The sequence below is a fragment of the Pogona vitticeps genome, chromosome Z, assembly GCF_051106095.1.
Source record: "Pogona vitticeps strain Pit_001003342236 chromosome Z, PviZW2.1, whole genome shotgun sequence".
Lineage (NCBI taxonomy): Eukaryota > Metazoa > Chordata > Lepidosauria > Squamata > Agamidae > Pogona > Pogona vitticeps.
In genome coordinates this window covers 1,181,545-1,196,205 of record NC_135799.1, presented here as the reverse complement: position 1 = coordinate 1,196,205, position 14,661 = coordinate 1,181,545, and the positions used below count along the sequence as shown (strand labels likewise).

Sequence of the window (14,661 nt, the reverse complement as noted above, 5' to 3'; positions counted from 1 at the left end):
TCCCGCTCCTCAGGGTCAGACCCAATACTGAGCCAGGTGTGGAAGGTCTGTATGAGTTAGGAACTACGTTCCCAGGGAGGGTCTCGGCTTCCAAGACCTCCTCGTTCTTCCTCCACGTGGCGTCAATCGCCTTGGGGTAGAAACCCTGAATGTGGCTGGTGAGGGTCTCAACACCATCGCAAACCCTTTTATGAACCACCTTCACTCCTGGAGCCACTGCAAAAACTATTATTTATTTATTTATTTATTTATTTATTTATTTATTTATTTATTTATTTATTTATTTATTTATTTATTTATTTATTCATTCATTCATTCATTCATTCATTCATTCATTCATTCATTCATTTGATTTATACCCTTCCTATCTGGACTACCAGTCCACTCTAGGCGGCTTCCAATACAAAATCAGACAATAAAACACAGACAAGTACATGATTCAATAACAGCTACAATAAAATAAGAATAAGGAAAGTAAGAGGAAAAAAAATTAAGAATTGGCTGTAGGGAAGGCCTGGATGAACAACCATGTTTTAAATTGGGTTTTAAAGATGCTCAGCGTGGGGGCCACGTGAATCTCTGGAGGGAGATTGTTCCAGAGGCGAGGAGCCACTGACAAGAAGGCTCGGTTTCGTCTCTTCTCCTTCTGGGCCTCTCTCGGCTTCAGGCTCCTCAGCCTCACCTCCTGACTCACACGGGTGATCCGGGTAGACCTTGGCGGGAGTAGACGTTCCACCAAATATCGAGGCCCTAGACCGTTTAGGGCTTTGTAAGTAAGCATTAAAACTTTGAAGTTGACCCGGAAACAAATGGGCAGCCAATGCAATGTGGCCAGCATTGGAGAAATATGTTGGTATTTTCTCACTCCAGTGAGGAGTCTGGCCACCGCATTCTGCACCACCTGAAGTTTCCGCATCAGCCTCAAAGGCAGCCCCACGTAGAGCGCGTTACAGTGGTCTAATCTTGAGATTACGAGCCCATGCACCAAAGCAGTGAGCGCCCCCGTGTCGAGGTAGGGCCGCAGCCAGGCAATCCACCAAAGGTGGAAAAAGGCAGTGTGGACTACTGACACCACCTGCGTTTCCATGGTGAGTGTCGGGTCCAAATATATGCCCAGGCTGCGGACCCCACTCTTCGTGGCAAGGGTGACCCCCCCAAACGAGAGAGAGTCACCCAAGCCGCCTACCATGGGGGTACCCACCCTCAGAACTTCCGTCTTGTCCGGGTTCAGCCTCAGCCCGTTCTCCTGCATCCATTGCAGTACGGCCTCCAGGCAGCGCTGGAGGGACAGGACGGCATTGTGATGAACTTGCTTATGAAAGTTAAAGTAATGATTTAAATTTATATGTACAAAGTGTTTTTGTCCTTTCTTAAATCGGGCTAGACTTGGTGAAAGAGTGTTTCAGCTGCCCTAAGGTAAAATTTATGGACCCAGCTTTGCCTGGTAAAAGGAGCTGATCATTCCGGACCCTCTCTGTCCCGTGTATAAGCAGTTTCTTAGGAAACTGGCTTTTACGGCACCTATATGTTGGGTTTTGTGGGGTTTTTTATTTGTTTTTTATTATTATATTACTTTATTATTTTATTATTATTTATTACTTTTGCTTGTTTTCTGTGTTCTCTGTTAGGTTTGTATGTCTATAGTGTGATAAAATAAAAAATATTTTTAAAAAAGGCCCTCTTGTCTCTCCTTGCTGTTCTTTGGAAGTCTGCATTCAGTTTTCTGTAACTTTCCCTATCTCCCTTGCATTTTGTTTCTCTTCTCTTCTCTGCTATTTGTAAGGCCTCGTTGGACAGCCACTTTGCTTTCTTGCATTTCCTTTTCTTTGGGATGGTTTTTGTTGCTGCCTCCTGTACAATGCTACGAGCCCCTTCAATGCATTCCTATGGGCTAAAAACTCACATTAAAGCAAAAATCCTCCATACGGCAGCCATTTTCGCTGCCCGGTAAGCGAGGAATCAGTCCCAGAAAACAGCGTGCAGCCATTTTTTTTAACCCGGCAGCCATTTTGGAACCATCAATCAGCTGGTAAAAAATCACTTTGCGATGATCGGTAAGCGAAACAGGGTACCGATCATCGAAAGCGATTTTTGCCCATAGGGAACATGGCAAAGCGATTGCAAAAAGTTAATCGCTATGCAATTTCGTCATTAAATGGGGCGCCCGTTAAGCAAGGCACCACTGTACTGTACAGTGGAGGAAATTTGCAAGTAAGCCATGGTACTTTCCCTGTAAAACCTCAATTCTAATCAAATCCTATCCTTGTATTTCTGAGTAAGCTGGTTGGAAAGCTCTCTGGTTTAAATATTTGGTTGCAGAACCAGAGGTTCCTTGCTGTGTCTCCCACAGATAAGGTCAGCTTGTGTGGCCCTCGGGAAACTGCAGGGTCCCAGAAGCAGGGAATGGGGAATGACTTTTGAGTATTCTACACCTAGAAACCCCCCCAAAAAGGGCTGCCATCAGTCAGAATTGACTTGATGGCCCATGATTAATATTATTTCGGATAGTGGTTAATATTAATCAACTATATTTTCCCATCCCTGTCCCTTTGGAAGTATCAGGTCAGGCAAGGGAGTCCATGTTGCTTGCATAATATGGCTAATTTTTCAAATGTTGCCTGTAAAGTCTTCAGGAGACATATGCCTTTCAGAGGAGTCAAAGACAAAGGAAACTCTTTGGTTTGACCTCCAATCAGATTACGCTCTGTGGTACATTCTCACAACATCTTCTTTTTCTCTATCAGGTAACAAACTCGATGGCCAGAATTATACAGAGCCACTTCTTCTGGCCCTGAAAAGAGTCAAGTGTGAAGCCAGGAAGAAAAGCTTGGAAAAACCCATGAGCTAAAAGAGAAATGGCTTAAACTCCTGAAGTGTGAAGACAGCTTCAGACCAGTGCTGCTAGTTCAGTTTAACGAACTCACCCTGGGGTGAAATCATACAAAAACACTGAATGTAAAAAGAGTTTCAGTGGGAGAAGAAATCTGTGTCCACATCGAAGAACTCACACAGGGAAGAAACCATATAAATACATGGAAAGTGAAAAGAGATTTAGTCAGAATGGTCAGTTTAGGTTACATCAAAGAACCCACACTGGGGAGAAACCACATAAATGCATGGAATGTGGAAAGAGCTTTAGTCAGAGTGGTGACCTGAGTAGACATCAAAGGACCCACACTGGGGAGAAACCGCTTAAATGCATGGAATGTGGAAATAGCTTTTGTCAGAATGGTCAGCTTAGGATACATCAAAGGACCCACACTGGGGAGAAACCGCTTAAATGCATGGAATGTGGAAAGAGCTTTAGTCACAGTTATGCCCTTAGATTACATCAAAGGACCCACACTGGGGAGAAACCACATAAATGCATGGAATGTGGAAAGAGCTTTTGTGAGAATGGTCAGCTTAGGTTACATCAAAGGATCCACACTGGGGAGAAACCACATAAATGCATGGAATGTGGAAAGAGCTTTAGTCAGAGTGGTCATCTTAAGGTACATCAAAGGACCCACACTGGAGAGAAACCACATAAATGCATGGGATGTGGAAAGAGTTTTTGTAAGAATGGTCGGCTTAGGTTACATCAAAGGACCCACACTGGGGAGAAACCACATAAATGCATGGAATGTGGAAAGAGCTTTTGTGACAATGGTGAGCTAAAATTACATCAAAGGACCCACACTGGGGAGAAACCACATAAATGCATGGAATGTGGAAAGAGATTTAGTCAGAGTGGTGACCTTAGGTTACATCAAATGACCCACACTGGAGAGAAACCACATAAATGCATGGAATGTGGAAAGAACTTTAGTCGGAATTGTGACCTTAGGTTACATCAAAGGACACATACTGGGGAGAAACCACATAAATGCATGGAATGTGGAAAGAGCTTTAGTCAGAGTGGTCATCTTAAGGTACATCGAAGGACCCACACTGGGGAGAAACGACATAAATGCATGGAATGTGGAAAGAGCTTTAGTCACAGTGCTGCCCTTAGATTACATCAAAAGACCCACACTGGGGAGAAACCACATAAATGCATGGAATGTGGAAAGAGCTTTAGTCGTAATGGTGACCTTAGGTTACATCAAAGGACCCACACTGGAGAGAAACCACATAAATGCATGGAATGTGGAAAGAGCTTTAGTCAGAGTGGTCAACTTAAGGTACATCAAAGGACCCACACTGGGGAGAAACCACATAAATGCATGGAATGTGGAAAGAGCTTTTGTGGAAATGGTCAGCTTAGGTTACATCAAAGGACCCACACTGGGGAGAATCCACATAAATGCATGGAATGTGGAAAGAGCTTTAGTCTCAGTCATGTCCTTAGATTACATGAAAGGACCCATACTGGGGAGAAACCACATAAATGCATGGAATGTGGAAAGAGCTTTAGTCAGAGTGGTCATCTTAAGGTACATCAAAGGACCCACACTGGAGAGAAACCACATAAATGCATGGAATGTGGAAAGAGCTTTTGTAAGAATGGTCGGCTTAGGTTACATCAAAGGACTCATACTGGAGAGAAACCACATAAATGCATGGAATGTGGAAAGAGCTTTTGTGAGAATGGTCAGCTTAGGTTACCTCAAAGGACCCACACTGGGGAGAAACCACATAAATGCATGGAATGTGGAAAGAGCTTTAGTCAGAGTGGTCATCTTAAGGTACATCAAAGGACCCACACTGGGGAGAAACCACATAAATGCATGGAAGGTGGAAAGAGCTTTAGTCAGAATGGTGTCTAGAATAGCGATGTTAATCCGTTCCACAAAAAACATCGCTATTGGATTTCTTCGCTATTCAAAACGCGGTTTCCCATTGAAATGCATTGAATGCTGGCTAATCCGTTCCAATTGGAACGAATTGCTGTCGCTGTTCAAAAATCTCCATAGATAACCTCGCTATTCAAAATGCGGTTCCCCCATTGAAATGCATTGAAACCTATTCATTGCATCTCAAGGGGGGGGGGGAAATCAACAACAAATTTAAAAAGAGTCAGAAGAAGGTCAAATTGGGTTAACAAAGGATTTAATAAGTGCACTTTACAATCTCAAACATTTCAAACAGGAACTTGAACTTTAAACTATTTAAAAGTAGCGAACATGAACCACGGTTCCTCCATTGAAATGCATTGAAACCTATTCAATGCATCTCATCGGGGGAAATAAAAATCAACAACAAATTAAAAAAGAGTCAGAACAAGGTCAAATGGATTAACAAAGGGTTTAACAAGTGCACTTTACGATCTCAAATATTTCAAACAGTAAGTTTCCATGTTTTCTGTTTCAGTTCTTCTTTAACTTCAAACCATTTAAAAAATAGCGAACACGAACCACGGTTCCTCCATTGAAATGCATTGAAACCATTGAAGATCGCTATTCGATTATCGCCCATAGGAAAAATCGCTAATCAAAGTGAAAAAAATGCCCCGAACACCACATTGTTATTCGTTTATTTCATTAATAGAGGCGCTCGCTATTCAAGGCACCACTGTAATTGCTTTCCTCCCAAGTAGCAGGTGTCTTTTAATTTTGTGGCTGCTGTCGCCATCTGCAGCAATCATGGAGCCCAATAAAGAACAATTTGTCACTGCCTCCATATCTTCCCCTTCTATTTGACAGGACGTGATGGGACCAGTGGCCATGATCTTAGATTTTTTTACTGTTTTTTGCGCTCTCCTCTTTCACCGTCATTAGGAGGTTCTTTGATTCCTCCTCACTTTCTGCCATCAGAGTGGTATCATCTGCATATCAGAGGTTGTTGATAGTTCTTCCAGCAGTCTTGATTCCGGTTTGGGATTCCTCCAGTCCAGCCTTTTGCATGATGTATTCTGCATATAAGTTAAATAAGCCAGGGGACAATATACAGCCTTATACTTTCCCAATATTGAACCAATCAACCATTGCTTCCTGTCCCATATATAGATTTCTCAGGAGATACATGAGGTGGTCAGGCACTCCCCTTTCTTTAAGAACCTGCCATAGTTTGCTGTGGTTTTACACAGGCAAAGCAAAGCAAAGCGTGTTGCTTATATACTGCCCCATATTGCTTCAAACACTCTCTTGGTTGTTTACAAGTTATTTATGCAGGCTACACATTGCCCCCCCCAACAAGCTGGGTACTCATTTTACCGACCTCAGAAGGATAGAAGGCTGAGTCAACCTTGAGCCGGCTACCTTGGATTGAACCCCAGGTCAAAGGCTTTTGCACAGTCAATGAAGCAGAAGATGTTTTCCTTTTGTTGGAAAGCTTGAGGGAAGCTAAAATGTAGATGAATATATGTAGCTATAAATTCCATAAAGGTTAATGAAGAATAATATTAGATGCTTTGGCTGTTATGGTTTATATGTGTTTAGTCGTTTAGTCGTGTCCGACTCTTCGTGACCCCATGGACCAGAGCACGCCAGGCCCTCCTGTCTTCTACTGCCTCCCGGAGTTGTGTCAGGTTCATGTTGGTTGCTTCGCAGACACTGTCCAGCCATCTCATCCTCGGTCGTCCCCTTCTCCTCTTGCCATCACACTTTCCCAACATCAGGGTCTTTTCCAGGGAGTCTTTTCTTCTCATTAGATGGCCAAAGTACTGGAGCCTCAGCTTCAGGATCTGTCCTTCCAGTGAGCACTCAGGGTTGATTTCCTTCAGAACGGATAGGTTTGTTCTCCTTGCAGTCCAGGGGATTCTCAAGAGCCTCCTCCAGCACCACAATTCAAAGGCATCAATTCTTCGGCGGTCTGCTTTCTTTATGGTCCAGCTCTCACTTCCATACATCACGACAGGAAAAACCATAGCTTTGACTATTCGGACTTTTGTTGGCAAGGTGGTGTCTCTGCTTTTCAAGATGCTGTCCAGATTTGTCATCGCTTTCCTCCCAAGAAGAAGGCGCCTTTTAATTTCAGGGCTGCTGTCTCCATCTGCAGTGATCATGGAGCCCAGGAAGATAAAATTTGACACTGCCTCCATATCTTCCCCTTCTATTTCCCAGGAGGTGATGGGACCAGTGGCCATGATCTTAGTTTTTTTGATGTTGAGTTTCAGACCGTTTTTTGCACTCTCCTCTTTCACTCTCATTACAAGGTTCTTTAATTCCTCCTCACTTTCTGCCATCAGAGTGGTATCATCTGCATATCGGAGGTTGTTGATATTTCTTCCGGCAATCTTAATTCCGGCTTGGGTTTCTTCCAGTCCAGCCTTCCGCATGATGTATTCTGCATATAAGTTAAATAAGCTGGGGGACAATATACAGCCTTGCCGTACTCCTTTCCCAATTTTGAACCACTCAGTTGTTCCATGACCAGTTCTAACTGTTGCTTCCTGTCCCACATATAGGTTTCTCAGGAGACAGATAAAGTGGTCAGGCACTCCCATTTCTTTAAGAACTTGCCATAGTTTGCTGTGGTCCACACAGTCAAAGGCTTTCGCATAGTCAATGAAGCAGAAGTAGATATTTTTCTGGAACTCTCTGGCTTTCTCCATAATCCAGCGCAAGTTAGCAATTTGGTCTCGAGTTCCTCTGCCTCTTCGGAATCCAGCTTGTACTTCTGGGAGTTCTCGGTCCACATACTGCTGAAGCCTACCTTGTAGGATTTTGAGCATAACCTTGCTAGCGTGCGAAATGAGTGCAATTGTACGGTAGTTGGAGCATTCTTTGGCACTGCCTTTCTTTGGGATTGGGATGTAGACTGATCTTTTCCAATCCTCTGGCCACTGTTGAGTTTTCCAAACTTGCTGGCATATTGAATGTAGCACCTTAACAGCATCATCTTTCAAGATTTTAAATAGTTCAACTGGAATGCCATCACCTCCACTGGCCTTGTTGTTAGCCAGGCTTTCTAAGGCCCACTTGACTTCGCTCTCCAGGATGTCTGGCTCAAGGTCAGCAACTACATTGTCTGGGTTGTCCGGGATATCCACATCTTTCTGATATAATTCCTCCGTGTATTCTTGCCACCTCTTCTTGACGTCTTCTGCTTCTGTTAGGTCCCTCCCATTTTTGTCTTTTATCATGTTCATCTTTGCGCAAAATGTTCCTCTAATATGTCCAATTTTCCTGAACAGATCTCTGGTCTTTCCTTTTCTGTTATCTTCCTCTATTTCTTTGCATTGTTCATTTAAGAAGGCCCTCTTGTCTCTCCTTGCTATTCTTTGGAAGTCTGCATTCAAGTTTCTGTAACTTTCCCTATCTCCCTTGCATTTTGCTTCCCTTCTCCTCTCTGCTATTTCTAAGGCCTCGTTGGACAGCCACTTTGCTTTCTTGCATTTCCTTTTCTTTGGGATGGTTTTCGTTGCTGCCTCCTGGACAATGTTACGAGCCTCTATCCAAAGTTCTTCAGGCACTCTGTCCACCAAATCTAGTTCCTTAAATCTGTTCTTTACTTCCACTGTGTATTCATAAGGGATTTGGTTTAGATTATACCTGAGTGGCCCAGTGGTTTTTCCTAATCTCTTCAGTCTAAGCTTGAATTTTGCTATGAGAAGCTGATGATCAGAACCGCAGTCAGCTCCAGGTCTTGTTTTTGCTGACTGTATAGAGCTTCTCCATCTTTGGCTGCAGAGAATATAATCAATCTGATTTCGATATTGCCCATCTGGTGATTTCCATGTATAGAGTCGCCTCTTGTGTTGTTGGAAAAGAGTGTTTGTGATGACCAGCTTATTCTCTTGACAAAACTCTATTAGCCTTTGTCCTGCTTCGTTCTGAACTCCAAGGCCAAACTTCCCTGTTGTTCCTTTTATCTCTTGGCTCCCTACTTTAGCATTCCAGTCCCCTAGAATGAGAAGAACATCTTTCTTTGGTGTCAGTTCTAGAAGGTGTTGTAGATCTTCATAGAATTGTTCAATTTCAGTCTCCTCAGCAATGCTGGTTGGTGCATAAACTTGGATTATTGTGATGTTGAATGGTTTGCCTTGGATTCGTATTGACATCATTCTATCATTTTTGAGATTGTATCCCATTACAGCTTTTCCCACTCTTTTGTTGACTATGACGGCTACTCCATTCCTTCTACGGGATTCTTGTCCACAATAGTAGATATGATAATCATCTGAGCTGAATTCGCCCATTCCTGTCCATTTTAGTTCACTGATGCCCAGGATGTCGATGTTTATTCTTGCCATCTCCTGTTTGACCACCTCCAGCTTCCCAGTGTTCATAGATCTTACATTCCAGGTTCCTATGCAGTATTTTTCTTTGCAGCATTGGATTTTCCTTTCACTTCCAGGCACGTCCACAGCTGAGCGTCCTTTCGGCTTTGGCCCAACCACTTCATTAGCTCTGGAGCTACTTGTACTTGTCCTCCGCTCTTCCTCAGTAGCATGTTGGACGCCTTCCGACCTGAGGGGCCCATCTTCCAGCGTCATATCTTTTAGCCTTTTGTTTCTGATCATGGGGCGTTCTTGGCAAAGATACTGGAGTGGCTTGCCATTTCCTACTCCAGGTGGATTGCGTTTAGTCGGAACTCTCCACTATGTCCTGTCCGTCTTGGGTGTCCCTGCACGGCATAGCCCATAGTTTCTCTGAGTTACTCAAGCCCCTTCGCCACGACAAGGCAGCAATCCATGAAGAGGATGGTTTATATAGAGAGCTTAAATATGAGTGAGTCACCATATTGATTATATAGACAAGATTAGACTTACAATGTCTTTTTACCTGTAAAAGTGGGGATCTTACAGAAATGTATTGAGCTGGCCTAGAGCTTCTGTGTGGGGAGGTGTGTATGGCTAAGGTACCTTTATGATGAAATTAGAATTGTTTATGATGAGTTCTGGTTAGAGGTGTATGCAGGTGGAAGAATATATAGGGACTTTATAGATAGCACTTTAAAAGCCAGTAAAAAGAATGAAAGAAATGAATTCCTAGATTCACAAGGCTGTAAATAATTAAAAATCCCTGGTTTATACATGGAGCAAAGAAATATAATAAAAATGGGGAAGTTATTTGCTGAATGTCTTAAATGGTTAATAAGTATAGGTAATGCTTAGATTACATATTCTGATCACAGTTGTTTAGAACAGGGTTCCCCAACCCCCAGTCCGCGGCCCAGTGCCGGTCCACGAGATGACACAGCAGCAGCCATTACGAAAAGGGAGGGGAGGAGTGGGCTTGCCTGGGCTGGAAAATCCTCTATTGCTGTTGCTGTTGCTGCTGCTGCCTCAGAGGTGAGGAAGCCTCAAAGCCACGGGACTTCTATCGGAGGGGGTGGGCAGGGCTTGGGCAGAGGGAGGAGGGAAGCCAGCTCAATGGCCCCAGGAGCAGCCATTATAAGAAAGAGGGTTTTTTTAGCTTGCCTGGGCTGGAAAATCCTCTGCTGGTGGTCCCCTTCCTGCCTTTTACCTAGGGTTGCCAGACGTCTGGCAAAAAGAGGACATGTCCTACTTTTCAGGCTCATGTCCTCTGTCTGGCAGGCAAAGGTAAAAAACTTTAAAATGTCCGGCTTTTGTATCTCCACCCCCACCAGCCAAACAAGCCACCTCTCCCTGTTACTTCCTTGGTGCTTCTTTCTTTCAGAGATCAGATAAGCCGGATTGATTGTTTAGGGCTGCTGCAGCCCGGGGCAATCAGTCCGGGGCTTGTGTGAGAGAGGGAGGGGCAGCTTGATGAAGTATGTTTATTGCTTCAGCCTGAGCTGAATAAAGCAAGAAGGAAGGTGCGGGAGAGAAACCAGGTGGAAACAGACAGGGGAGGTGGGAGAGTGCTCAGAAAATACCTCCAGAAAAAGCTTGGTTCGTCATGGTCTCATTCTTTAGGAGTCACTACCTTTCCAAGGTGTTCCAAATGATGTATTTTAAAGGTGCTATTGTAGATATTTCCTCTCTTATGTAAATAATTTTATAATATGATTTTTCCCCCCTGTAAGCCCAGTTATGAAGTCCAACAGTATTGTGCTCAGATGCATGAAAAAGGTGAACCTGATGCTGTGCCAATGTCTTCCAGTTTTCCAAAAAATGTTATTCCGTGGAAGAGAGTCCCATTTTCCTGCCTTTCTTTTGGTTTCATCTTTGAGCTTTCCATAACACTGCAAGAGGATAAGGAATGGTGTATTTTTTTCCCCTTTCAATTTCTCATCACTTACTCATTCAGCAACTTCCCCAGCCATGGAAACTTCTGATCCAAAAAGCCCCCAGGGAATTTGTTACTTTATGCTGTCTTCCCTCCACCCTTGATCTTTGACTGAATTGTGGGAAGTTATGGGGGGCATGATGATATTTTGTTTGAGGAGAATGTCATGTGCAGAGTTATCCCCCATGCTTGTGGGAACTGGAAATTCACACACACAAGTGGATTTCTCTCAGCTTGAGAAATTGCAAAGGGTGAAGAAAATGGCTTTGTGTGTGTGTGTGTGTGTGTGTGTCTGCAAATCCATTTTCTCCACCCTTTGCATTTCTCAAGCAGAGAGAAATCCACGCCTTCTGTTTTTTTCCTGGTTTTTATAAAGTGTTTTAAATCTGTCACACAACTTTTAAAACTTTTTATTTCACTTTATTATGCTTTTATTAATGTGATTTCTTAGTGTACTTTGTTTTAGTAGCTCTTATATTTTCCTTGATTGTTGCTGATTATTTTGTTTTTTATGTTATTGTTTAATTCTGTTTTTGTAAACTGCCCAGAGTGGCCGTGGCAGCCAGATGGGTGGTATAAGAATTAAAAAATCAATAAATAAAACAAGGGGGATGGGTCTCCATTAAAGGAAGGAATAGATTGTCTCCATTAGTCCTGGGGGCCCAGTAAGTGTATACGTAGATTTGTTTTTGTTTTTTTAACACTTTTAAAAACAAGAAAACACAGTGGCCAGTGGATTCTGAGTTTCGTAGTCCAGAAAATGTAACTTTCCCAGTCTTGACCTTTCAAGACTGAGTAGGTTGAATGGTCATGGTATTGCCCCGTGGATCAAAGAGCTGTTCTCCCCAATACCCAATTCCAAAAGCAACATGCCCCCCACTCCACCCCATGCACAGAGCCCGCCTCCCCCAATACGTCCTCCTTTTTGGCTTTCTATGTCCTCCTTTTCGTACCCATGTATCTGGCAACCCTACTTTTACCAGAACAGAGCTGCAGCATATGAGCAAGTCTTTTGTAAAACTAATAGGTCCAGATTGTACCCCAAACAGCATGGCTAGTATTTGGGAATGATGGAGATTGTAGTCTGAAATGTCTGGATGGGCATCAGGTTGCCTGCTTCTGTTCTTAAGGAGTCTTAATGTGGACTTATTTATTTACTTAAAATATTTTTACCACATCTTTCTCCTTGAAAGGAACTAAGGCAGCTTACAACATTAAAAGACAAAATTAAGTCTAACCCAAGTGAGCATATAAATACTTTTAAAAGGTCAAACAAATACAGTGGATATAAAAAGTTTACACACCCCTATTAAAATGTCAAGTGTCTGTGATGTAAAAAATGAGACAAAACTTTTTCCACCTTTAATATGACCTATGAACTGTACAACTCAATTGAACAAAAAACTGAAATGTTTTAGGTGGAGGGATGTAAAAATAAAAAAAAAAAAACTGAAATAATGTTTGCATCTGTGTGCACACCCTTAAACTAATACGTTGTTGAAACACCTTTTGATTTTCTTATAGCACTCAGCCTTTTTGGGTATGATTCTATCAGTATGGCACATCTTGATTTGGCAATATTTGCCCACTCTTCTTTGCAAAAATGCTCCAAATCTGTCTGATTGCAAGGGCATCTCCTGTGCACAGCCTTTTTCACATATTAAGTCGGATTCAGGTGTGGGCTCTGGCTGGGCCATTCCAAAACGTTGATCTTCTTCTGGTGAAGCCGTTCCTTTGTTGATTTGGATGTTTGCTTTGGGTGGTTGTCATGCTGAAAGTTGAAGTTCCTCCTCATGTTCAGCTTTCTAGCAGAAGCCTGAAAGTTTTGTGCCAATATTGACTGGTATTTGAAACTGTTCATAATTCCCTCTAGCTTGACTAAGGTCCCTGTCCCAGCTGGAGAAAAATAGCCCCAAAGCATGATGCGGCCACCACCACGCTTCACTGTGGGTATGGTGTTCTTTTGGTGATGCGTAGTATTGTTTTTGCGCCAAACAGATCTTTTGGAATTATGGCTGAAAAGTTCAACCTTGGTTTCATCAGACCATAACACATGCTTTTGTTAGGTTAGGTTAGGCATCCTTCAGTCTCGGAAGACTATGGTAAGAACTTATAAATGCTGTAAGTATTTGTAAGAATCACTGTAAAGAAATATTGTAAAATACTGATTTAGTCAGCTGTGAAGTTAAATAATAAACCTGTTTTATTAGAAGATTTTGGTCTGCCACCTTCTTCTTTGAATAAATCCACAGTAAGAGAGGTAAGAGACAGCAGACAAGATCACATATTAGAAGGGGCATGTTCAGGGGTGCTTTTCATCTTTTCGTATTCATTATCATTTTATCAATAAGCAGCTGATCTTTTGTGCCCCTTCACGGATTGCTGCCTTGTTGTGGCGAAGGGGCTTGAGTAATTCAGAGAAGCTATGGGCTATGACGTGCAGGGACACCCAAGATGGACAGGTCATAGTGGAGAGAGGGGCTCATTTCCCCCCCAAAAGAGAAAAGGAACCCAGATGCAAATCTTCCCCAAACAACCACACACACACCTTCCCTTCGGTTGGTGTTGGAAGTCTGGCCTTTCCCTTCTTCTGGGTCCCCTCCAACAAAGGCACAAACAAGCCAAGGAGGGAGGGCAGGGCCTCTCTGGGGCCCTGATCCCAGGCTGTGGGTGGAGAGGATCAGTGTCCGGTGGGGGGGTCAGGCAGTGTCCAGCCTGGGGGGGAGGAGGAGTTGAGATCATGACAGGACAGATGAGGAACCGGGCGGGTGAGACGTGGCAGGAGAGGCTCTTTAAAACCTCCAGAAAGCTGATTTCTCCAGCACCCATCTGCTCTGTGGCTCTTTTGCACGGGGGTGTGTGTGTGTGTGTGCTGTTTTTTCCCTTTTTTAAACCAACACTTCCACACACTCTGTCCATTTGCATTTTAAAACCATATGACTGTTTTTAACATTCTGCCCAGCCTTAGGCACTCTGGCCAGGAGAAAAGCGGGCTATGAATGAGATTTCCTAAATTCTAAAGAAAGAAGCAGGTATGTTTGCTAACCCCCTTGGAGGACAAAGAAATCAAGGGCCCAAGGCTGCACAGAATGTTTAAAAGCAGGAAAATTGCTGAGCTGGAGAAGCTGAGTTTGTTGCCTTCAAAACATGATGAAGTGACTGATGGGCAGCCGGAGCCTGATGAACAATTAATTAACACTGGGGTTGTAATCTCCGAAAGTGGGGTGGGGGTGGGGGAGGGAGTGCTGTCTGCTCAGGCAGAGGTTTCTGCCTCCGAGCCTGGCCATTTTTCCTGGATGTTTCTGTTGGGCGCAGAATATTGACCCCTCTCTGCCATCTCAAAGGGAAGCGGCTGACTCTGGTTTGCCTTATTTATTTATTTATTTATTTATTTATCTATCTATCTATCTATCTATCTATCTATCTATCTATCTATCTATCTATCTATCTATCTATCTATCTATCTATCTATCTATCTATCTATCTATTTATTTATTTATTTATTTATTTATTTATTTATTTATTTATTTATTTATTTATTTATTTATTTATTTATTGTTGAGGGGCCACTGCCGAGAAGGCCCAGTTTCTTGTTCTTTCT

The 14,661-nt window shown here is 43.0% G+C and overlaps 1 protein-coding gene and 1 pseudogene across 2 annotated transcripts in view; both read left to right on the top strand.

Moving 5' to 3' along the window:
* The window catches only part of LOC144585057 (uncharacterized), a 115,703-nt pseudogene that overhangs the window by 63,908 nt on the left and 37,134 nt on the right, over nucleotides 1-14,661 (top strand). The window lies entirely within an intron of this gene.
* LOC144585064 (uncharacterized) lies at nucleotides 2,410-6,273 on the top strand. The gene has a single exon (XM_078382523.1). The coding sequence runs from the start codon at nucleotides 3,033-3,035 to the stop codon at nucleotides 4,749-4,751; it is 1,719 nt and encodes a 572-aa protein (XP_078238649.1). The 5' UTR covers nucleotides 2,410-3,032; the 3' UTR covers nucleotides 4,752-6,273.